Below are 23900 nucleotides of genomic sequence, written 5' to 3'. Positions count from 1 at the left end.
TCATACAGGAGTGGACTGCACTGTGTAGTGATCAATCACAAATCATTATCGTTGCCTCCATCTTCATCAGCCCCTTTCCTGTTGACAGCTCTCATTCCTTCACCGTGAATCTGAAACTCCACGGCATCTTTTACGCCAGGTCCGCTAGGCGCGGCATGGGGTGCAAACACAACCTTCATCCATCGTCTCCATTTCTGGAGCACAGGCTCGCCTCTTTCGTTCTCCTCATCGGCCACCAATCCAGGCCCATATACAGATCTCCTGATCAACACTATCCTACATGATATTTGCGTTGTCCAAACTAATCCCAGACTAGGCGTTTTGAGACTCTTAGCACCAAGATGTGACGGAAAAGGGTCGTCCCCCCAGCCCGTAAACCATCTGTGCTGGTGGTCCAACGCCATAGGATCCATCGTGCTCATGAATCGAGTTTCTTCAACCTCAGATCCAGCTGGTACACTCGACCTGGGGATCGAACTGTCTGGCAAACTTCCTCCAGGACCACTTCTTCTTGCCAAAGGACTACTTTGTGTTGGCCTCTTCAGTATGGGACTGTTGCCTACACTTCGGTCAAAAATTCTATCCGCGACTTGATTTGCAACCACAATGGCTATGTTCTGCTCTCTGGCCAAATCTCGCAGCAATTGGCCCAGCTTCACTAACTCAGAGCTTCTCTGAGCCATGTTTGCCTCCCTCCTTTGGCCGGTAGCAGCTCCGACCTCAGGTCGCTCAAATTCAGCCCTGTAGTTCGCTGCAACGGAATCGAGGATGATGAGACGGATGCCATGCCTGCGGACAGCAACAGGGACCTGGAAACGGAGGATGTGGTCTTGGGATTCGAGGTCGGGAGTCACGATGCTGATTACTTGATCAAGCGTAGGCTTGGGGTCCGCAGCGAGAAGAACGGGATGTGATTTTAAAAGTTGGGAGAGCCGAGTCGTAGGGAGGGCGCTCTCGGTTGAGATGTAAAGCACGCTGCTGGAGAGCCCGTGAGGAGCTGGCAGTTGCACAGCAAGTAGAAGAGTGAGAAGGAATTGAGTTTTGCCCGCACCGCTATTTGTTGTTAGGTTTCGAATAGCCCTTGAAGCGTCTCTGAGGCCTACCTTTCGCCAGCGACTTCCGTTATATGACCAGTTGGAATCCCACCCCCCAGAGCCTGGTCCAGATCGTCGTCGAGAGTACTGATGGTATTCCACGAATTGACAATATCTTCTCCCGAAGCCTTCAACAAGGGACTACCCTGAAGCCCATCTCCGTTATCCCTAACACCAAGACTTGTCTGCAACGCGTCCAGAACGGCATTACAGAGTCTCTTCACATCGAGGATGGGCAGCGATGCGCGTTTCGCGATCTCGGTAGGCTCTTGTGTAAGGAGGTCGGCGGTCGTGACCAGGTGCTTCTCGAGAGAAGACAGGAGGCGCACATACTGTTGAGTTGGGAAGCTGGGCAGAACGCTTGTGAGGTCTGTCATGGAGACATAGTCGAGGGTTGTTGATGGTTTGATGGCGGCGCGGGGCCGACTTTGATGGCAGGCTTGGGTCGACGCGGCTGATACGGAGTGCATGCACACAGAAGCTTAAATTGACCTCTACGATAGTCACCCACTGATTTTTCAGACCCCATTCTTGCTTCGCTGTAATTCCTAGAAGAACGCGTTTTTTCGTCTTATTTTCTGTCCGAGGTGTGAACCAAAAAAAAGATTGTCAGATTGCGTTTTTTTTCCACAAAGCCTGTTGGGGAGGGAGAGAGCAAGGGCGTTTATGGAGACGAAAGCTCCTGAAACCGTCGATCAGTTACCAACCTGTTTTCAAGCATGTTTTCTGGGTACGTTTTCTATCACAAGTGTGTTGTTCTTCCTCTATTGCATTATTCTCGGAAAAGTTCGAATTGCTGGTCATCGACCATCTTTGCCGATTCCAGACGACGGATTGCCTCAGATGAGACCGAGTTCTCTTTGTCGAATTGGTCCATTATCTTACGAAGAGACTCCTCTGTTTTCTGATGCTTAATTTTGTTCAACCTCTCCTATTCCAAGGCCTCAAACATCGCCATGGATAAGTACAGTACTTTCGATAATTACCACTCGTTTATTGCGCGAAAAGTTTAGCCTTCGGATATATCTTTGCCAAAGAAAGCAAGACAGACCCAACTTGAGACGCATGGATTTTTTATTCGAGAACTCTTGTCATAAGAATTTAATCGTTCGACAGTGACTTACCATCTGCTCTGGTGGTATCTTTCAGAGACTTCGATAATATTTGATGCGGCTAGATCCAGTGGCTATGACTCCCACCAGCCGAAAATGTATCAAGTTGAAGTCGACTGCACCTCTTGAGCCTCTCCAAGATTGTGTGTTGATTCATGTGGCTTGGTTCCTAATAACCTGGAGCAAGTTTCGTTTATGGTCTCAAAAGAGCGTTGCTAGAATTCTTTGTACAGATTGATCCCAGAATGGGTTATCATAATCTGTCCCTCCTTGCATGCTATCTGCCTACGATCCGCTCCAGCTTCAGCTTCGCCCTTGCCTCAATATGGAGGCGCACATCAAAACCGCCACGTAAATCGTTAATAGTACAAGCGAATACATGTCCTGATACTTATCCAACTATTGCGATCGGTATTAAGAGCTCTTTTCTCTCCTCCGCTCTGCAAGAAGCCCTCTTGACCTCGAGTTCGACCTGAACGCCGTTTCGAATTTCCAAAATTCCTCCTCCGACAGCTTGCAATGCGCAAGAAAAAGTTTCACGAACAAATTCTCGAAATGGGCATCCATGACCCGTCTCGCCCAAAGCAAGAGGCGCCAGATCCCTGCCGCAATTTTCAGCTCATGCAGCCACACATTTTCCCCGCGTCTCTATGTCTCTCGATAAGAAGATGCCACATCTCAAAACCTCAATTTTGCAGACATGTTGCCATGTGGCGAGGTGCGCAGGAATTGATTTCTGGTTAGGTGCCTTTGCTCCCGCTGTCAGCATTAGCCCATGTGGTTTCTCTCTACCGACAAGGCAGGCAGTATCGATTCTCAATCCCTTCTTGTTCTTCTTTTTCTTCTTGATTCTGGGCTCTGTTCTTATGGCAAGCTCTGCTGCGTCTATACTCTGTAATCAGTTGATATTTTCAACTCAGTCATGAAGTCTCGCCCCTCAATCCTAGTTCTTGCATTCCTCTCCGTAGTCTCAGCCCTTGCTCTGAGTAACGGTCCAGCAATAGTCACAGCTGGAAATAACCTCGTAAAAGATAGTTCTGCTCCTTCCCCTACATCAGCACCTGATAATGAGCTTCGTTGTCGGGAAGATCTACAGAGTATATCGCTGGTAGGCCCAGATGCAATCTGTGGTTACATAGAGGGAAACGCATGTCAGTTTTGATTCTTTTTGAGCCCCCCCCCCCCCCCCCCCCCCCCCCCCTCCGTCAACAAAGAGCTGATGTTCTATGTATAGCTCAGCCGTGGAGATGCCAACCCCAGAGCTCAACTCGTGCATTTGCTACAGCAACTCTAAATATCGCCAAATGCACGGTGCAAGCCCTGCCTGCCTCCTTGACCTCTTCCCCTTCACCTTCTACCTCCAATAGCCCATTTAAAACGTCGCCGTCAATACAGATCAAAGCCACTACCGCTTCTGCAATACAGCCGTTCGGGGACGGAGGCAAGACGTCATCAGCCAAAGGGCCCATCATCGGCAGTATAGTCGGAGGCTCCTTCGGGCTGGTGTTGATAGCTGCCGCAGTCTTCTTCACCTATTTGCGATGCAAGACGTCCAGGAGAGGGTGAGGCGGCCACGGCGTCGTCTTAGCGAGCAGAGGACAAATGGAAACAGACACCAGAAAAATACCCCCCGAAAAAAATGAGGAAAAAAATTACCTGAAAAGAAAAATTAAAAAAAAAGGGGAAATTACCAAAAAGTTCAGCCCGGTGTCGAATGCCTACATATTTTGTCGTATCGAATTCCGCCGTTCATGTTGTCGTGTGTGGTTCGGTGCATCTAAACCACTCGGCCCCAAATCGTTAAAAGTTGTTGATCCTCCCGCCAGATTGACCTGACAAGTACACCATCGTACCTGCGCCACTGGTTGAGATACACACACAGTAACTTGAACTATGAAGGTACTCCAAAAAAAATATATCTCGGCATCAATTCGGGGAATAAGGGTTTCCGGATCAACGAAATGTTGAAAGCGTGCTGCCTCCTGTCATACCGCGACCGACACGCTTCATCGCGTCTCCATGTGCTTCTTCTGCCTTTGCTCTTACTCCTGAATTGCCGTCTACACGCGTGCCTCGCGGAGTTTATCTAGGATTGGGCCTTGAAGATTACACAGATGATGCGGACATCGGATGGATTCGTACGATATATATATCTACGAGGAGGAGGTTAGGCCAGTTGCTCTTCCGCTGCTACCAAAAGGATTTCACGGTTCTAAACTTCCCCTCCACGATTGCAGGATCGATCTGATTTCTCTCTCCGCTCCCTGTCCGAGTCGTAATTATTGCTCAAGCGACTACCCAAAGCGACTGGATGGTGGGTGCAAAACATCTGCAAGTTTTACCTAGCGAATATATTTGTCAGATTATTTTGACTTGCTACCCGATGTGCGATACAGCAATAGAATCTCATTGCAGTCTATGTAGATTGGATAGGTGAGCACCGTCCTCTCTCTTCTGCTCCCCCCTACTCTCCCCTTTGCGGCCTTCGCTCAGCTAGGTGAAACCTTCTATAATCAACTAAATTCCATCTCGCGCAGAGCTTACAAAATGAGAAACCATGCTTCAAGCAGGAGGCGACCTGGAGAAAGTAAATAAGTCTCTTGCTTAGCACCATAATGCGAGCGTGTCGTTATTATTTGTACATCTATCTACAAATACGCATGATAGGAGCAAACCCAAAAGGGATTCTGCACATCATTATCAACTCCTAACCAATGCTTATTGATGACTCGATGACCAAGAACGCCTTATGCCTTCCAAGTCCCTATTAGTGATTATCTCAGCTTTCATGCACCGTAAGTTGCGCTATGCCCGTATCTCTCCCTGCCCCTATCTGTCCGGCTTTCATTTGTGATGAAACTGGTAATTAGCATGTTTCGCCCGCTCCCGAACATTCAGTTCAGAATCCTGCATCAGCATCTCGATCTTGGCCAGGAAACCAAGTTTCTTTAGTTCGTTCGCGCGCTGGGCACAAGCTCCCTCGTCATGTTCGTCGTCCATCCACGTAAGATTCGTCACCAGCCAGCAAATACCCAGTCGGACCTCAACATTGGGGTGGCTGGAATGCTGTATCAAAAGCTTCAGCAAGTCTGTCTGTCCTATGATCAACTGTCTGTGACGGGGTACGCTCGCCGCCATGTGAACCAGGACGTAGCAAACGGCAATAATAATCTCGGCTTGCGGAGGCAAGATCTTTCGTTCGGTACTCTGTGTGCCACGGCTGTATGGATTTATCAGCTTTGGCTTGAGTTTTGACGCGAGTATCTCGAAGATTCTGTCTTGGCCAAGGGCGCCGAATAGGAAGTCGATCATCTCCGTCGTATCGGCAGTACCCCCCTGGCCTGCACCACCGATGAGATTACGGATGAAATCGAGGCCCTGTTCTTGCACTGCGATATCGTCCTTCCGTGCCAACCCGGCTGGGTTCGTTTCTGCGTCCCGCAAGGCGACAAGTCGGGCCTCGGCCTGCTGGATATACTTGCTTCGACTGCTGGACTTCGAAACGGGTAGGTCAAGGGAGTTCCCCAATGCCGCATCTACCTGCTCTTCAAATCGGTCCATCACTACATCCTCGTCCATGCCATCACCCCGCGGGCTGCCCCTCTCGCTCTTCCCTCTCGAGTTGAGCAGGGCTTCGTCTTCGGTATCATCACATATCAATTGAACTAGCCAGCCCTGTCCTAGTTCCTCCAGGCAATGCCTCTTCATGTCATTGCCTACACCATGGACAAGATGCTTTAAAGCCCAGAGAGCATTGAGTCGTAGCTTTGCATTCACGGAATGAGCGTGTTCGCATAGAATCTTCAGTACACCTGCTTGTGCGATTGGCTCGAAAACTGTTAGATTGTCATCATATTCGGAGGTGTTCATGAGACGTACCTCGCGCATGGGACTGACGTCTGTAAGCAGGTTACAGATGGCAGCCGTTGCTGCAATCTGGACTTCAATATCAGAGTGCTGAAGCAGACGAAAGATGGGCTCGGCAACCCCGTTGTCTATCAATGTAGTACGCAGAACACTGACTGAGCGAGACAGGGCGCGTATAGCACCACAGGCAGCTATGAGCACTTCGACTGGATTGATGCCGTATCCCCCATTAAATTCGTCGCCGTCGTAACTGTCAGGAGGAGACTTCTCGGACCTCCGTCTAAATTTCATTGAGGGCTTTCGAGGCTTTGGACTCATTGATGACACGATATAAGGCATAATATGTTCATCAACTACAGCCTTTCTGTACTCATCCTTGAATGGAACCAGTGCTGCAATAGCCTTCAGTACACTTTCTCTGACCTTGATCTTGTGTAATAATGCAGGAGGTTGGCCATCCTCTCCTAAGCGTGGAGATTGGACGTCCAGGTGATCTTCACTGTTTTTCTCGTCAGGCGACCAGGAGGACAAGCCCGAAGGCCTCAAAACAGGATCGTAGGAAAATTTCAGCAGCTTTGATAGCTTGCTGATGACACCAGCATCGAATGCGGACTTTTGGAGGTACTCGCTGTCGGTAATGAGCATAGCAAGAATCGCTGGAGCTCGTTCCTTCACTGTCCGATCTAGCGATATGATCTCCTCGTCCGCGAGAGTGTCATTGCCTTGCAAAGGAGTAAGATCGTCGCCAAGCATATGAACCAAAAGAGGTACCACAAGTAGACCGAGGGCTGTCTCTCTAGTTTTATGTGTCAAGCCCGCCCTATATAGCACGGTCAGGACCGAGGCAGCCATCAACCGCTCCATACCAGTTCGGTTTTTGAGCAGCCATATAAGATAGGCAATTAGAGGACTTTCTGGATCTTCTGATTCGGCCGATGGTGACTCCTGGGCTGGCAAGCCACGTTCCTGATTCGAATGAGTCCAGCTTGGAAGAGAAGAAGCGGTGTATTTAGTCCCCGAGCGACCGCTGAAGGCCAAATGCTGACTCGAATGAGAGCTTCCGAGTGGTGGAAATGCAGATGCTTGAGCACTTGTACTCTTGACTTGATGCAGAGGGACGAATGGCAACAAATAGTCCACTGCGTTGAGCTGGCTTTGACGTACGCTCAAAGCAGCAGAGTTGAATGCATTCCAAGCTGCCCGAGCGTTCTGACTAGCTCCGAACTCGACAGGTTGAGAAAAGGGAAAGATTGCTAAGATCGAAGGAGAATAGAGTAGCTGTGATGCTCTAAACTTGGAGTCAGCAATGATAACAGCGATTGAGTCTAGGATGACAGAGAGTTTGGCGTTTGGTGGAGCTGCCTGCGGGAAGAATTCTTGAAGACCCTCTCTCTGAGCTTGAACCTCTGCTCCGGGGATGACCAGTCCCTCGGCAACCACGAAACTTGCCAATTTGGCAGCAAGAGCTTCCAGGATTCCTGCATTTGAGAGAGCCTGTTGATGGCGTTCTTCCCGGCATAGCCTACTGATCAGAGACGCCGCAAGTGAGATCTGGATTTGAACAAGCGACGAGCGAGAGGACTGTGAGATGAGCCGGTACAGCGAGTTAAGATTCTGACGCGAGAAAAGACCGTCTGCTATTGCGCTTGTGTTGGAACTGTGTACGGTGGGAGCTTTGATGGTCGAGTTTGCAAGGTTTGAAAGAGCTCGAAGGGAGGCTAACACTAGCTGGGAGGGATTGCTCCATGGGCAGAGGTTGGAGAGGATTGCTGACAGAGACGAGGCAGATTGCAAAGAATCGAGGAATGGCGGACCTCCTGTGAAAGAGGGTTAGCATCAGTGGGACTCGAGAAGCGGTAGATGTAGATGCGGATGAAGCTTAAATATATGTATACCTAGAGCTACACTCGCCAGAACCTGTAGACCTTGCAACCGGAGCAGCTCCTCTTCCAGTAACGGCCTTGATGCCAAGGTATGGTTCTCTAATTTCCCTTCTTGCCCATTTTCAGCTCTGTTGAATGTGTAGCGGACCACAGTTTCCAGGATGCCTTCTGTCACTGCGATTTCCTTCTTTGCAGGGTTTCCGACGATATCGTTCTTCAGGGCACGCAGACACACGATCTGCTCTGCCACAGTAGTCGCATTTCGAAGCTGTGCAACCCAGGGCTTTCGAGCCATGGCGGAGTCGGTCCTAACGGGCGGAGAATCGATGCGCCTCAGACAAGCATTCACGTTTCGACGGTGAGGCGGGACTATTATGCGTGTACAGCATATGCTGTATGATCGAAGAAGCAAAGGAGGGCTGTATGGATGCTGGATTCTCAGCAGAATCTGGCTCTGCGAACTTTTTCAATATGGATGCTTTAGTCGGGGCGGGAGTGGGTGTGCGGGGGGGAGGGGGGGGGAATGTGGATGGATGGTTGTACATTGAAAAGGAAGGGTCTAGAGTCGATATCGGAGAATTAAAATCCTCGCCGACATTGTAGGTACGAAGAGCAGCCACAGCCACAGCCACAGCCACAGCCACAGCTACAGCTACAGCCGCAGCTAGCCTTGTCAATAATGCGGGCAAACAAACCTTCGTTTGGTCAGAGCCGAACGGCATCTAATATATAGGTACTGTACTTTGCTGTAAAACTGCGATAGCGTCCTCCTCTACAGAGCCTTCGTAGTGAGACCGATTTCTCAACTGGCTCTGCACAATCTATATACAATAGAAATGTAGGAACCGGTGTCAGTAGCAGAGGCTTCTACATTTGAAGCGGTCTAGAGCAGTAAGGTATGGTACCTTAAAAAACTCTTGGTCTAGGTCAGCGGCCAACAGCAACAAAAAAAAAAAAAAAAAAAAAAAAAAAAAAAAGGTACTATCCTTGATCTAAGGCCGGCTGCCTGCTCTGCTTATCTTTCATTCATACAGAGACACAGGCGAATATCCCGGGGAAAGAGAACAAGTAGACAATAGACAAAAGCACAAGTTACTCCTTATCGGATTTGATCCGTTAAAAAGAGTTTCCATCTCTCCCCCACTCTCGCCGACTGGCTGGTTCGCAGTTGCAACCTCTCCACTGTGCCAGTCCAGACTCCAGACCAAGCAGCTGAGATCCTACACTGCATCCTGCTATGACCCTCTTTCAAAGACTATGCTGAAGCCATTGCCAAAACATAGAGCGTCCCCAGTCTCTTCACCAAGATTCCACTATGCGCCTACCTCGAATTCACTGCCATCGTCGTCTCTCTACAGACGGAATTCGAAGTCAAAGGGTTCCGTCGCATATCGAACCGAACCTCCACGAGCGCGATATGTGGACGCGGCTACCCAGTGGAGTCCCAAGATGAACTCGGACACGGAGAACGTCGTTGCGCCTGTGAAGACTGTAAAGACGGAATCGCAAGAGCAGGAGGTATCTGTATCTACATCTGCATCTACATCTGCAGGCTTATCCTCTGCACCGCTCTCCCCGTCAAAACCTTCCCTGGAGCCCGAATCTCCAGGACTGAAGAGGCGGCAGTCGCAAGGGACAGCTTCTTCGATACCTACACCCACCCCGACAATACGTGCAAAGCGCCCTCGCTCAGACCAGATGACCAAGGTGCTGCCTCTGCAATATGAATTCTGCGCGACAGAGGACATGGTCATTCTCATAGCCAATATGATCCAGGAGCTTATCATAGCAAACGATGGATTGCCGCTTCGAAGTGGAGTGCTGACCAGGTTTCATTCGAGGTGCGAACATGTCTAGGTTCATGAAGACTAGGTGGACTAACAAAAGTAATTAGAACCCCTCCCGGCATATCCGTTCTTGATTACTTGCAACGGCTTGCGAAGCATGCCACACTATCTCCTCCTCTACTTCTTTCCATGGTCTACTACATCGATCGACTTTGTGCAGCCTATCCAGCATTCACCATAACTACGCTTACTGTTCATCGATTCCTAATAACCGCAGCTACGGTAGCCGCGAAAGGCCTCTCTGATTCCTTTTGGAACAACACTACATATGCTAGAGTAGGAGGCATAAAGCTTGCGGAGTTGGGAATGCTAGAGCTGGATTTTTTGTACCGGGTTGACTGGAAAATTGTCCCGAATCCGGAGGCGCTCGTCGAATACTACAAGGGGTTAGTGGAACGCTCAGAGGGCTATGTTATTGAGAGCGACTCTAGTTCCGTAGACGAGGACGGAGAAATGGACGAAGAAGATGGCAACGACTTAGATGGATCGAGTCCAGAGAATAGGACGGAAGCTTCGGAGGAGCAAAGGACCGATACAAACACGAAATGGAAGGCGTGGATGGATGACGTTTCGACGAGCAAAGGTGACATGAGAGCAGGATGATCTTCATCATGTACAGGGCGTGGTTGATACCCCTTTCGGTTTTGTTGGTTGCATGGAGAAAGGCGCATTTGGTTCGGGAAGGTGGTCAAACTTACGGAAGGACTTAACGTAATAAGGCGTGCATGGTCTCTGAGGTCCAGGCCCTGAAGAAATACGTGGAGCTGGATCAGCTCCATGAGCAGCATGTTGGTGCAAATCTAAGCTACTCGTAGCCAGTTTTAATAGTCGATGAAGACTGGGCTTCAAAGATTTGCATCTTGAAGAAGGATAAACTCAGAATCGAATATCAAGAACAACACAAGCATAGCAATTATTTACCAGGTGATACGGAGAACACTTTACTTGCGCCCAGATTAATGTTCGTCTTGAGCCTCGGGATTTATATTTTTGTCAGCCTCGCCAGCCGAATTTGTGAGCTTGAACAGCATCCCTGAACGGACGACAACGAGTTCCACGACCACCTCACCCGAAAATGCGACTCTTCACCACCCTCATCGCCATCTGCGCGCCTGCCCTAGCCGCAGCAGCAGCATCCTCCTCCAGTCTGATAGACAGCACGACAATCTACATCCAACCCCTCGCCCCAACCTCCAGCTCTCCCGAGCCCGTCCCCCTCGCCGAAATCAAATACAGCCTGTCCACCCTCTCCTCCGAGATTGTCTCCTACATCCCGCCGGACCTCGACCTCCTCTCTGCTACCAAGCTCCTCCGCGTCGGCATCTTCGACCCCTCGACCTCGACCTGGAAATCCTCCGTCTCGTCCACCTCGGCCGAGACGTTCGCGAAGGGCTACTCCCCAACCATCGTCGTGAATCTCGATCGCCATGGGGGTGTCGTGGGCGTCAGTATCAAGAGCGGGAGGATCGATGCCGGAGCCACGAGGGACTTTGGACCTAGGGTTCGGATGGTGGGGATGAGGGAGGGCAAGGTACCCGACTTGAATCGCCCCGTGGTGTTGAGTCCCGAGGGGAAGCTGGCGGAGCCCGTCGTGGAGAAGACGCTGCTGCAGAAGTATTGGTGGGGTGAGTTTGTTCCTGTTTCTCTTGTTTTTTGGGGGGTGGTGAAGGGGGGTGATGGTGCTAGTGAGAGTTGTGCTGATGGGAGAGGTAGTTGGGTTGGGGGTGCTGATGTTACTTTTGACTTCTGGGGGGCCTGCGGAATAGGGGAGAGAAATGATTGTAGGAGATTTGGAGGTCATGAACAGAATATCTGGACCCAATTTGCAAGCATGAGCAGGAGACGGATGGATCTTCTTTTTGAAGTCATTGACGCGCCTGTTTCGATCCTCTTCAACTTCAAGTCATGGCCAGCATAATCCAATATAGCCCGGTAAGTGTTAAATCTGCATATGGGCATCTAATTCATCATTATCCAGCTGAATATCATCAGAATTGACAAGCTTGTGGATCTTGTTTTTGGTACTGAAATTCCTTACCTAACTTGGTCACCACATTAGCTACAAGACTGACACGGCGCTTAGAAAAGTTGAACAATAGATCTCATGTTTCTATTCCTCGAGAGGCCTCGGGAATACTCAATAGACGTCCACCAGACCCATTTCCTCTTCACGCTTTCCAACTTCGCTAAGTTATGTGCAATATCTCCCAAATGCCTCCCCTGGCAAACCCCCTTTCCAATCATCGCTCCTTGTGAGAAACTCTTAACTTCACATACCACTCCTCCAGTTTTCCAAAGCAACCATCAAACCGGTTATGGAAAAGGGCACCTCACTCACATCACAGAAAAAGCTCTGCACCTGACCTAACAAGCCTCGAGCCACAAAAGCACCGCTAATACACCCGACAGTTTTCCATGTCTCCATGTCTCGACATTATTCTTCGGGGGGGCTCTTTTGAGAGAGAGAGAGAGAGAGAACCAAGCAATATATCGCCTTCAGGTCCGTCCACCGAACGGCCCCCAAGCACGATACGGGCCGTAGTCGGTGGCTCCAAGAGCGTCCTTCCCATCCGTCGTGATGCCCTTCGCCGCTTGCTGCCTCTCGTATCCGGCAGTTGGCGGCTCCCCGAGCGACGAGAGGAATCTCTTTGTTTTGCTCCATGCTCTTGCTGTCCTGGGCGTGCTTGACTGAGGGTAGCCGCAGCCGGGGTCGACGAGAGGCCTGGAGGATTGGTAGGAGGATGTTGTTGGCGTTATTGAGGGGGCTGCGAGGGCTCTCTGGGAAGAGGATGTGTAGCTCTGAGCTGATTTTTGATCGGAGTTGGGGTGGTAGGAAGCGGAAACAGACATGGTGGGTTTGGGACAGGTTGGCAGTGAGGGATAATTCATTGGTGAGTTTCGGGCTGAGGAGGTCTGGGATGACGGACTTGAGGCCGGTATTTGGAGTTTTCAGATGTTGGATGGGCTCTTCTCGTTCTTTGACTCGGGGTCTGCCTATGAAGCGAAGCTCGCATCTATCTCTCTTCCTTTATCCTGGAGGCAGCAAGGCTCGCATCTATACGGCAGCCTGGATATCAAAACAGGCCACCCAACGCGCAGTCTGGTCAACAATGCCGTTCGCAGTACCCTCCATCACCCCTCTACCACAGGACTTCCAAAAATCCCCTCCCCTCCCCCAGAACATGATAATCCAAACAAGGGCCACTTTTCCAACCCTCGCCGGATGACAACCTAACACTCCAGTCACCACGTCCAAATCCACAAGATCTCACATCCGCATAAGGTAGGTTAGTTTCGTGACTCTTCAATCCTTTCAAAACTCGACCACAAGGGCTGACTCACTCTGTTATTTCGCAGCCTGTACCGAGCCGCGTCCGGTCAAAGCAGGTCAGCATTTAGCGCATTTCTCCGCGCCACAGCCTCGCACACACATCAACTGAGAGAAGGCCATGTCAGATAGATTTTCCATTCTCGATTTTGACTGGCTGCCTGGCTACAATTCCACAAATTCCTCCTGGTCGCGAAGCCAAGAGCAGCGCCGGTTCCGAACGGATTGTAGATGCTCGGGTGCTAGTCTTGCAGGCGATTAGCCTCTTTTTCGTGGATGTCCCGATCGATAGATGATGCACTCGAGCATACTCCAGACTGCTATTGTTGTCTGAGAAGGCGTGCTGGAATTTTCCGTACTGGCTTAATTAAGCACCGACGAAGCCCGAAGTCGGACTTGGGTCTTCGTTCCGCCCTCTTCTGAACCAGCCTGGATGCAAACCTCCCGAAGCTTGCGGTACCACTCACTCTGCTTGGTTGCGGAGTTCCCGTGTGCCACCCAGACTCTAGGGTCCGTCCTAGGGACAAAATAAGGCATGATCGGAGGATGCTACCCAACAGTCACGTACTCCTCGATGCGCTGTAAAGTATCTCGTAGTCTTCCTCCCTATCAGGCTCTCTGTGGAATCGTAATCGCGCTGGTCGTAAATTTTAAAACTGTAAATCTCATGCAGATGAGCTATAAAGTTGAACGAGTGAAAGCCCTGGGCCCTTTTTGGGATTTCCGCGACTTTCCCCATATGTCAAGATCTGTATGCTTGACAGAGTATCGCATCACGTAGGCGCAAATCCGTATAAATTGGCAAATTGAGGAGAACCTTGTTTCTTCCACAGCAAGGATTGCCGCCTGGCAAGGAATAATGAATCACGTCTTCCGCATTTTCTTCTTCGTGGCAAGACATTGGTATAGGTGACAAGAGCCGCATATCAATGGCTGACGACAGGCCGACCTTTAGACCTACATTTATCGCCATCCAGCCCCTACTCGATCGCTAAGCGAGAACCACGGAATTGGGAAAAAGTGCCCAAGTTATTTTCGCATTGCCTTTCTACGTCTTTCTCTTTCACTTCTATCGAGAATAAAGTGATCATAACAGTCAATCCTTCCCCTCCTAGCACCATTCCTACCTGTCTGTCGGGTTGGTGGAGAGCTCGGCAGTCGGCTAAGCAATCATCCTTGGGTACGAGGTTGAATTTATATTTACCACGGAACATATACATCTACGCCAGTGTCCAAGACTGCAGTGCGATACATACGGGTGGGAGAATTGCCAGCAAAGTATCTCGGAAAGGGGGTACAAGCCGAACATTCGAAAGAACCGAGTTCAACAAATTGCTAGCCCACGGCGTAGCGGCCACAGAAGGGTTGGTCCAGCGAACTGTTTTGGCCCCAAACTCACCGATGCGTACGCGTCCAGACGCAAAAGGCTTGCTATTCTGATAGAGCGAGACTCTGATTCCTGGCTCCAAGCGCTTCAGCCTCATCATCGAAGGGGGAAGCTCGGCACATTAGGCTGCACTGAGCCAGCGAGGCTGGATGCGCAGAATCTAGGTCGATCCGTGGAGGCTGGGAGTCCGGCACGATTCCAAGCTTGCTAGTAACTGCCGAGGAATGCAGGAGCATGTCGAGAAAGGGCTGCGATGGATCGCGCTATAAGGAAGTCTGCAGTGTCGCGCCCACATTATCGCCTCCTGCTCGAGCTGTATCGATCAGGTGGAGTTTGGGATCCGACCGTGCCAGTTTCCAGGCAAAGCAGAAATCCCCAGAACCCCATTCCCGACTACGAACCAGTTTTCGATGAATCCTGAGAGACGGCTGCAAACTGTTGCACGAAACACTATCCCAGCGGCCGTTGAAGAAGAGGGTCGGAGTGGTTGCCGTCACGCTGCCCGTCATGTTGGGAATTATCATCCCACAACAATCATCAGGCGAAGAACGAGGAACAACGATAACTTCTACCATCATACCCAGGCGGGAGTTCGCCCGGCATTTCATCAAACAAATTCCCGCTTCCACCTGCCCGCCTCGTCATGGTGACGTTTCGCTTGCCTCTGGCGGGTGTCCGAGCAGGTTACAGGAATAGTTTCAGCCGGAGAAGGCTTTGTCTCGATGTACTCTTCAAATCCTCCGGACCCTTCCTCCTCTAGAAATCCTTTCCTTTTTACGTGAGCAGTACCGACAACTCTTGTAATTTCTTGAAGATCCCCGATCCCCCGGCGGGATATCTAATATCTTGAGCCTTTTCCCTTTTTTTTTTTTGGTGCCCTTTTTCGCCACCACCTTACCTTTACCCAAATATATATATAAATATATATCTATATACATACATACCTACGCCGTATATCCTGATAAAATCATGTATGAACCGGTCGAAATAGAGAAGTCAGAATTCGAGGTTTTGCACTGCGTACTGTAATCGCCCTTGAAGCAGCGTCCACCTATGTGTTTTAGCACGATACTGACCAGAGAACCCCCCATCTTCCAGTCCATCGACCGATATCCCGGAGCACAAGCAGAAAGATGGGCCCCCGAGTCTCGAGTACGACCTCGCTTCCAAAGTATGGAGGATCATCATATTCTGGACTCTCGTCATCCTCGACTCGTTCGCAATACCCATCATTCTGTATTTCGTCCTCAACTATTCTACTTCGTTGAGTAAGAAGCAAGGTGCGTACCCGCCGCGAACGGTAGGAGTCCGTATTAGTATTGTCTAGTTGACTGGGATCTAGTTTACTATATTATTTCATTGACTCTATTCGGGACGTTGACGGTCGAATACGCCCAGCGAGCGTGGAGGCTATGGACCAAAAATTCCACAGTTCGAGTCGCGAACACGTCAAAATGGGATGTGAGTAACAAACTGGCTCACGGGCGAAGTCTGGTGTCCTGTAGCTGATGATTGACCCCCATGGCAGTTTGACTGGCTCCACTGGACCCTGACTCTGGTCCTCGTGGTCGTGGTCGCTGAAGTAGCGGTAGCCACAAGCTTAGACGAGCCTCTGGTGCGGCTACTCGCGATGCCTCTCCCATCAGTATTCTTCACCTTCGGCATCGAAATGCTCATGGTGGAGCTGATGCGCTCCTTCGACATCCGCGCCCCGTTCCGCGTCTCCTCGGTTCCGAAAGGAGGGACCCTGCGTCCAGCCCTCTACACACTCATCGAGGACGTCGTCGCCGTAGATGGCAATGGGGGAACCGGCTACCGCGACAGGTTGAACGCCAGATACGAGTGCAGCGCGGATTTCCGCCGCTTGATGAACAAGCTGACCTACTTCTGGATGGTCCCTGCTCTGCTCCTCAATGTTGCGATCAGCCACTTGATCTTCTGGAGGGGAATCAATGAAGATACCGCATATGTGGTAAGTCCTCGATCCTCGCTCGTGACAGCTGATCACGTTGTTTTGTCTGTGTTGACTTTGGAGTAGGTCGGCTGGAGCCTGCCTTTTGCGTGGGCGAGTGTCTGGACCATCACGACGATCTGCTGGGTTCGGATGGCACTGGACGAGGAGAAGAAGAACTGGGGAGAAGGATCGCAACTGATGCGGAGTGTAATGTAGTTGGAACCACCTTTGACGTTTATTGTGGAACATATAGACGTGGCAGTGTCGTAGTCGTATTTATTTCACAGCACCAAAAAATGACTTAATTTAATGCAACTTACCCCGCGTCCACCCTGCGAGCTCGCAAAATCTATTGAAGGACCAAAAATAGAAGCACATGGCAGCAAAAAGATCCCTTTGACAGCAGGATGAGAGGGCAAAGAGGGCAAAATAGGCATCTGCGATGATCACTACGAGGGTCGAACTCGCGACCTTGGCGTGAACTATCCATCTTGTCGGATGGGTATTAGCACCACGCTCTAACCAACTGAGCTAAGCGATCTTTTTTTCGATGCATACCGAGCCCGTCTGTAATCTAATATACTCACTCCCAATTTTCACGGGTGCAAGAACCCCTTAACCATGTAAACCTACCCAGTCGAAAACGCAAACTCCATCCGAGCCTCTCCAGACACCTCGAAATCATCCCGGTACTCTCTCTCACAGTACGAGAACCTTGCCATCTGCTATCTACTGTCTACCTCCAGCGTATCTACCTACCTATCTATCCACCACCCCCCTAAAATTCCAAGCCTGAATTCAAGCCCACACACAACCTTCCCCCACCTCCCACCACCAAGAATGAGAGCCGCGACAGATCAAGCGCAAAAATACACTATTATTGTTGTTAACTTGTTAGTGAAATATCATGTACCATGTTTCTCTGCTACCTATCTATAGCCTTATGAACTCCGAGATGATACATGTAAGTAAATCCCAGTCACCTTTCAATCAATCAATCAATCAATCAATCAATCAATCAATCAATCAACCAATCAATCAACCAATCAACCAATCAACCAACCAACCAACCAACCAATCAACCAATCAATCAATCCCTTCCTCTATAAAACCGAAATGAAAAAATAATATATATATATATATATATATATTCCCCCTTTCTCACGACGACTTCCAAATCCTCTTGCATCCAAACACCGAGCTAAGTACCGGTACCTACCTAGCTGGCGCGGATCCCCCAGATCGGGCCGCGAGCCTTGACACTCTGAATAAGGTCTACCTACCTTGTACGTACGGCCGATCACGCAGTGCCGTGCTCGCCACCAATTCCTGTAACCCCTGACAGGTGTGACTCGTGAGAGAACTCGCGAGAGAGCAAATCAGCTCGATAAGTACTGGGTAAAGCCGAGGTCGAAAACGCCGTGCCCGCTAGATGGCATGAATGCTCATCAATCGTACTTACACCCGCCCGTACTGGGCAATGCGAGGTCGTAAATTCGTCGGGAATTGTTATATATATATATCCGTATACCAGCGCATTCTCATCCAGGAAAGAATATTTCACGGGATTCCCTCTGACAAAAAAAAAAAAAAAAAAAAAAAAAAAACCCCCCTCCCGCAAGGTAAGCGGCGACATGATATTGCATTACTAGCGATCCAATGCGGGCCGGGGCTAAAGGAGGCTGATATCGAAACCGCATACAAAAAACCGAGTAAGAGAGAGGGGGCGAGGAGCCGGAGAAATTAATGGCACATGTATGATTCTATACTCAGATACCTTTGATGAGCGCTTTTGGACACTAATCGGCGAGCACAAGTAACTTCATGGCAGGTGAGTCACTTGCTAGCAAGAAGTCAACAGAAGACATTAGCTCAACAGCAAAACACATGGGAATTTTGAAAGACGATTATCCATTTGCTAGCTAGGAGAGATGTAGGAGGAGAGATGAGTATGAGTGCGCAAATTCTTCGTCCAAGATGAAAAAGCCTCATTTCGATTCCCTCCAACCTTCGCATTCACAACCGTGAAGCGAGTAGAACCGCATTCAAGCCGTAAATCACTTCGTGCACCCGAAGAAGCGAGGCATAGGAGATGCTCACATGCATGAAAAGCTCACCACCAAAAAACGTCTGGCTTCGTTTCTGCCGGAACATCAGCGGTCTGCGGACCCGGCTTACGAGAGCGGAAATCAGAACCGTTATGGCTTGATCGACCAACACCGTCCATCTGCGTGAGCATCTCGATTGCCGGGATGTACATCGATTGCAAAGCTTCGAGGTTGGCGATTTCTTCGGGAGTCCAGCCAGCCTCGTCACCAAGTTCCAGGGACTGGTTCTGTGCGAGAACAGCGTCCAGCTCCGGATTAGAGACCGAAGCAGTGTACCAGGTGTTCAGCTTTTCAATAGGGGCACATTTTGGGCCAGGAGAAGCCTCAAAGACCATGAACGACTGGCCTGCTGGGATTCCGCCGTTGATGTCTAGGGACTGGAACTCAGACAGCTTCATTACAGACTTACGGTCGGCACTATTGTAGTGGCAGACTCGGTGAACACTCAAGTCTTCCAGGCTGAAACGGTTCAGGAGGGATATATCAAGTTGCCAGGAAAGGTATGGTTTGGTCAGTCCCGAACTAGGAAGGAATTAGAGGAGATGCAGCTGACACATAGGAGGCATATGACTAACGGGATGTACAACGATGATTCAATAGCCGCAGCTAGCTTACCATACTTTTCATTCAACACTCGAGTGTTACCGCGAACAATGGCTGTGATTCGGAAATCCCATAGTCTCTTGGTACCGTGCACATAAATGTTGGCAACACCACGGCGAGACTGGATCCGAGTGGCAAAGGTCTCCGCGTTAACCTCGATCATGAAAGGGTTACCAGGATCCTTGCGGTCAATGAAAATGAACTCGTAGTTGGCAACCCACTTAGAAACCTGAGTCTCCCACAAATTTTGGCCACTCCTATTCTTCAGCGAGAGCAGGTATTCAACTTCGGCTGGTTCCATGGTCAAAACGTCGGTGAAATAGACCTTCGGACCGTATTCGGTAGGGTTCAGCAGCAAGCTGCGAAGAGGTTCGACTTCATGGGAACATTCATGGGTATTGTCGGACACATGCTTTGGGTGCCAGGATGCTGTGATGATGCGACCCATCTCGACCTGGATTGTGATACCACCACGGTATCCTTGGAGACCTTTTAGCAGCTCTTGGAAACTATTGCTCACATATTCTTCAATATCTAGCGCAGTATCATGGTTGCTTGTCTCGGACCGACAAGGAGACTTGGAAGATCTGGGAAGGGGGTCGGGTCCGTCGAGTCTGTTGGCGTATGGATTGATTTTTGGCTTAGGGGCTCTCTGATACATGGTCTGGTGAAACTTCCGACCACTTGAATCCCGAATAGACTCCTCGGCTTCTTTCTGATGCTGACCACCAGAAGCTGAGCGGTTCGAATTAGGCTCCACGAGGGGAAACTCAGGGATATCGGCAACCGAGAAATCGTCGTCCAGAAGATGCGTTCCTCGGCGAGTGTTTCGGGGGAGTGGTACATTGACAGGGCCTGGGCCGAAAGGGGTTTGTTGGAAGCCAGCCCCTAGGCTCTGCGTAGACTGTAATGGATAGGCTTGGCCAGGGGCGGCAGCTGGTCGAGGGCCATGAGCAGACTGCTGCTGACGCAGTTGAGTTGGCGTGTTCTGGTCGGTGAGGTTATTCGGTAGAGCTCCAGTGTTCTGGGACGAGCCGACTAATGTGTTGAGAGGGTCCAGAGATCTACTGACCTGAGCTCCTTTGCAGGAAGCATCAGGAGTGGACTGTAGCGATGTTGCTTGAATGCCGGGGGGTGCGGAGGGTTGTTGCTGTGTACCGGTGGGTTGAGCTGAAGATTCATCGGAGATTGAGAGTCTCTGTCGAGCCTCAAACACACGATTGAACCCGCCCTGTAGAACGCTAGGCGCCTTCCTCTGAATCGCAAACTTCTCGATATAGGCACCCATGGCCGCCTTTTCTGGGCTATACTCCTTGTACGAGTCCCAAGCAAGACGATTCTCTTCGGCTGTAAACTTTCAGTATGCGAAAATCATGCATGGTGCATCACTCACTAATCTGTCCTCTACCACTGGCAAGAACAGTACCTGATCCATTGGGCGGAGATTGGGGGAACTGTGGTGCGTGAGAAGCAATATCTGTAGTAAGGACCGTCACAGGTAAATGCTGTGTCCATTGATCTACGGCTTCAGCCTTGGTGCTTGGTGCTGGAACATCGTTCAAGCGAGGAGGAGAGGCTAGACTATCAACATGAGGTGCTTCGGTAGTCTCGGTCGGGTGATGGCGCATGGGATTGTCCTCGGGGTCTCCCTTGCAATTATAGATGAATGGGATGGTGAAGGCTCCGGCATAGATCACGCCCGCTGGGATTGGTACAAGACGCATCTTCTTGTCGGGGACCCAAGAGCCCTTCGCCGGACTGTATGGAGCGGCACGGACAGTGACGCCATGGGTGAGCTTCTCGTAGTCACTGTCCCCAATGAATGAGACATGGAGGTTGTCCAGTAGGGTCGTCTCGAAGAATGACCAGCGGACATCCACAAAGTACTTGAGTGCGAGTTTGATGTTCTTGTGATTCTCGATGTAGAAGAGGTGGTCGACGAAGATGCCTTGGAGATTCGACTAATTTGGGAGTCAGTCTTACGAATGGGGTTATCAATCGGATGAACTTACAAAATGCTTCAGAATAACGTCCAGCTTCTTCGAGGCAAGCCGAACGAGAGATACATCGTGACCACCAATATAAACGTAGTCATAATCGTGATCTTTCTCTACATCGCACGAGGTCCTGAGCAGAAAAGATCAGCAGAAATCGATCGCAGAAAGCTTGAAAAGGGTCGAACTTACAGACGGCAGAGTTCAGCCAAATCTTCATCTGGCAATCTATGTATGTGGTCAGCATGATCGGAAGCCCCAAAGTGGTTTGAAGAAATACATGTCATCGACTGGTTCGGGAGAAAGCCAGGTTTGGCGAAACTTGTAACACTTCAAATACTCTGGGAAGTGACTACTAGAGACTCCAGAGCTTTGGTCAACGATATCCTCGCCATTTGGCTTAATTACGTGGGAGGTGGCAGAGCCGGTATCAACGCTGCCAGATTGAGTAGACTTCCAGACCACCAGGCGTTCAACGAGTTTACTATTGAGCTGCGGCAATATAAGCGCCCGAAATCACAGGTAAGGTTGGGGATCGGGCTCACCGGAGCGATCTCATCGTATTCTTCCTCGCCGTCGTCATCATCATCATCACTATCGAGGCCTTCGTTGTTAAGTTGACGAGCAGTCGCAACGGCTTCTCGGATGACACTATGCATAACCTTCAGAAATATTTTCGAGACAATAGCAACTTCTCCTCTGCCACAGTGGACTCGGAATCCACTGTCATTATCGATCCACATGTAGTAGATCTCCTGCAAAAGAAAGCGTTAGTACTGTGATCATAAGTTCAGGACACATGGAGGCAATAGGTGATCAGGATCAAGATCTCGAAAAGCCGGACGGGGACAGCCCGGTTCGCGAGACTGGCCGCAAAGGCCGTGTGTTATTTTACCATTTTCAGATTCAGCGGCGCGAATTCAGCCTCCAATCTATTTCTCAAGAGCTCGATACCCTCGGGCCAGAAGTGGTATTCGCTGGCGAAGAACAACGTCGATGATATGGCCTGTCGTTTCTGAATTACCATGGCAATTCTCGGATCGCTCATGGTGGACTTGGCCACCGACGCGGTGAGGCTTCTTTGGTCCATGTTGCCGGCGGAGGAGGTGGTGATCTTGGGTTGGTCGATCTAGATAGGATGAATGTCAGCTGTGAAAACTTTGTAGTGTAGGGTAGAGCCCGGCCCGCCTTGACGGAAAGAGGTGGTAGAAGTGGCGTAAGTGGCCATCTCGAAAAGAGGACCGAGGTGACTTTGCGAATGATAATTGAGAAGTTGAGCGGGAGACTCGAGTACCAGCAATGGAAGTACGCCGGAACCAGCGTCATGTTGCAGAAGGGGCAGAGACACCGCGAGGGAATGTATAGAGTGTTGGCCCCGGCGTGTCATCAAGATGCCATTGGCGCACACCTTCCCTTCCCATGGAAGATCTCGATGGGAGTATAAGTTAGAAGGAGATGTATCGTACGTACCTACATCAGCTGCAATGTAGTTGTTTGCAGGAAAAGTTGCGAGATGGAATGTGAGTGTGGGTGTGGGTGTGGATGTGGATGTGGATGTAGATGGTTGTTGTAGGACGGAAGGAAAGAGATCTGGAGGTCGCAACGCAACTTCCCTCCTAGTCACCAGGCTCGCCCCAAACACGAGATTGGATTGAGCTAGCGCGGAAAGAGCTGGTTGGGCCAAGAAGGTGCACCAGAAGCAGCAGCAGGGAGATGTCGAACATTTATGAAGGGCTTCATTCTCCTTTGGGATCTGATGGGCCGGCAGTTGCTGAGCCTGCAAAACAAGGTGTCATCCAAAAGGCGTGAGTGATACCTAGGCCACCATGTTTCTCCTACTTTATTACTACGTGCTGCTCCAGAGAGGGGATAATGGCGTAGCTCTGCTGGTCTGGAGATCTCGTAGTATGTATGTACTCTCAGGAGGGATAAATGCAACTGCTACAGCGCCAGCTTTAACCGAGGCGTTTAACCGAGTGATACAGCCGAGGAGCTATGGCAAATGACTTGACTCATCTGGTCTTTGACGTGATTCCCGCGTGATGAATAGCTAGACTGCAGCCAGCACAAAAGCAGATTGTTTGCACGCCTGAGATACTCCTCTAACATGCAAGCGACTCAGTATGTCCGTCCCAATAAGGGGGTCCTCGCTCGGCTATAGCCGAGTTTCTAAACGAGTTGCTATATAGGGCCCGAGCGTTCTCGCGAGTTCACTCTTCCAAACATTCAATGAATATAAGCACTGAGAGTTCAGGGCAACCAAGTCTTTCGGCTAGCGGATAAATATCGGCCTGGCTGTGAGGAAAGTATATTTTGTTTACTCATGTCGCATATGGGATAGCCGAGACTGCTAGGCCTTTGTTTACTTGCGTCACAACCTTGATAGCCGAGATTGATAAAGGTGCAGAAGCTAGGCGTATACCGTCTCGTACCTAGAGAAGTAAGAACAAATGATCGAGAGCCCTTAGACGAGGTGGCTTCCAGATTGCAGTACATCTAAACGGCAGAAGAAGTGTAGAGCAGTCAAGACTCAGACAAGCGATGTAACTCAAAGCGTGAAAGGAACTCCAGCCCTGGCTGAGGATCAAAGCCCATCCCTGATTTCTGCTTCTCTATAGCATAGTCAGACTCTACGCTGGTGTTGAAACACGAACAGAAAATATGGGCTAGATATTCAAAATAAATGGGCAAAATGCACGAAACGGAACAATGGCCGCAAACTT

At 50.1% G+C, this 23900-nt stretch overlaps 8 protein-coding genes across 8 annotated transcripts; 4 read left to right on the top strand and 4 right to left on the bottom strand.

The window, feature by feature from the left end:
* Positions 1-35: 35 nt before the first annotated feature.
* Positions 36-1471, bottom strand: L3040_006523 (uncharacterized protein; the record flags this gene model as incomplete). Its single annotated transcript, XM_007290093.2, has 2 exons — positions 36-1053; positions 1104-1471. The coding sequence occupies 2 exons, from the start codon at positions 1469-1471 to the stop codon at positions 36-38; spliced, it is 1386 nt and encodes a 461-aa protein (XP_007290155.2).
* Positions 1472-3128: 1657 nt separating this feature from the next.
* On the top strand, positions 3129-3772 carry L3040_006522 (uncharacterized protein; the record flags this gene model as incomplete). Its single annotated transcript, XM_007290092.2, has 2 exons — positions 3129-3357; positions 3441-3772. 2 exons carry the CDS (start codon positions 3129-3131, stop codon positions 3770-3772), a joined length of 561 nt encoding a protein of 186 aa, XP_007290154.2.
* A 1278-nt stretch (positions 3773-5050) lies between these two features.
* L3040_006521 (uncharacterized protein) lies at positions 5051-8251 on the bottom strand (the record flags this gene model as incomplete). The annotated part of the gene is made up of 3 exons (XM_066154146.1): positions 5051-6034; positions 6086-7890; positions 7969-8251. The coding sequence occupies 3 exons, from the start codon at positions 8249-8251 to the stop codon at positions 5051-5053; spliced, it is 3072 nt and encodes a 1023-aa protein (XP_066011129.1).
* Positions 8252-9213: 962 nt separating this feature from the next.
* L3040_006520 (uncharacterized protein) lies at positions 9214-10406 on the top strand (the record flags this gene model as incomplete). Its single annotated transcript, XM_007290090.2, has 2 exons — positions 9214-9797; positions 9851-10406. The coding sequence occupies 2 exons, from the start codon at positions 9214-9216 to the stop codon at positions 10404-10406; spliced, it is 1140 nt and encodes a 379-aa protein (XP_007290152.2).
* A 472-nt stretch (positions 10407-10878) lies between these two features.
* On the top strand, positions 10879-11569 carry L3040_006519 (uncharacterized protein; the record flags this gene model as incomplete). The annotated part of the gene is made up of 2 exons (XM_066154145.1): positions 10879-11428; positions 11517-11569. 2 exons carry the CDS (start codon positions 10879-10881, stop codon positions 11567-11569), a joined length of 603 nt encoding a protein of 200 aa, XP_066011128.1.
* A 730-nt stretch (positions 11570-12299) lies between these two features.
* Positions 12300-12653, bottom strand: L3040_006518 (uncharacterized protein; the record flags this gene model as incomplete). The annotated part of the gene is made up of 1 exon (XM_007290088.2): positions 12300-12653. The coding sequence occupies one exon, from the start codon at positions 12651-12653 to the stop codon at positions 12300-12302; it is 354 nt and encodes a 117-aa protein (XP_007290150.2).
* Positions 12654-15487: 2834 nt separating this feature from the next.
* L3040_006517 (uncharacterized protein) lies at positions 15488-16688 on the top strand (the record flags this gene model as incomplete). The annotated part of the gene is made up of 5 exons (XM_066154144.1): positions 15488-15543; positions 15617-15798; positions 15861-15979; positions 16047-16490; positions 16557-16688. 5 exons carry the CDS (start codon positions 15488-15490, stop codon positions 16686-16688), a joined length of 933 nt encoding a protein of 310 aa, XP_066011127.1.
* A 1897-nt stretch (positions 16689-18585) lies between these two features.
* Positions 18586-22267, bottom strand: L3040_006516 (uncharacterized protein; the record flags this gene model as incomplete). Its single annotated transcript, XM_007290086.1, has 8 exons — positions 18586-19102; positions 19156-20530; positions 20577-21144; positions 21196-21310; positions 21370-21405; positions 21458-21669; positions 21723-21932; positions 22073-22267. 8 exons carry the CDS (start codon positions 22265-22267, stop codon positions 18586-18588), a joined length of 3228 nt encoding a protein of 1075 aa, XP_007290148.1.
* Between the last annotated feature and the right edge of the window lie 1633 nt (positions 22268-23900).

The sequence above is a fragment of the Drepanopeziza brunnea genome (genome assembly GCF_022702325.1).
Source record: "Drepanopeziza brunnea f. sp. 'multigermtubi' strain 214-2 chromosome Unknown ctg11, whole genome shotgun sequence".
NCBI classification, from domain to species: Eukaryota; Fungi; Ascomycota; class Leotiomycetes; order Helotiales; family Drepanopezizaceae; genus Drepanopeziza; species Drepanopeziza brunnea.
Note: the sequence above shows the minus strand (reverse complement) of the source record. Positions and strands in the feature narration are given on the sequence as shown.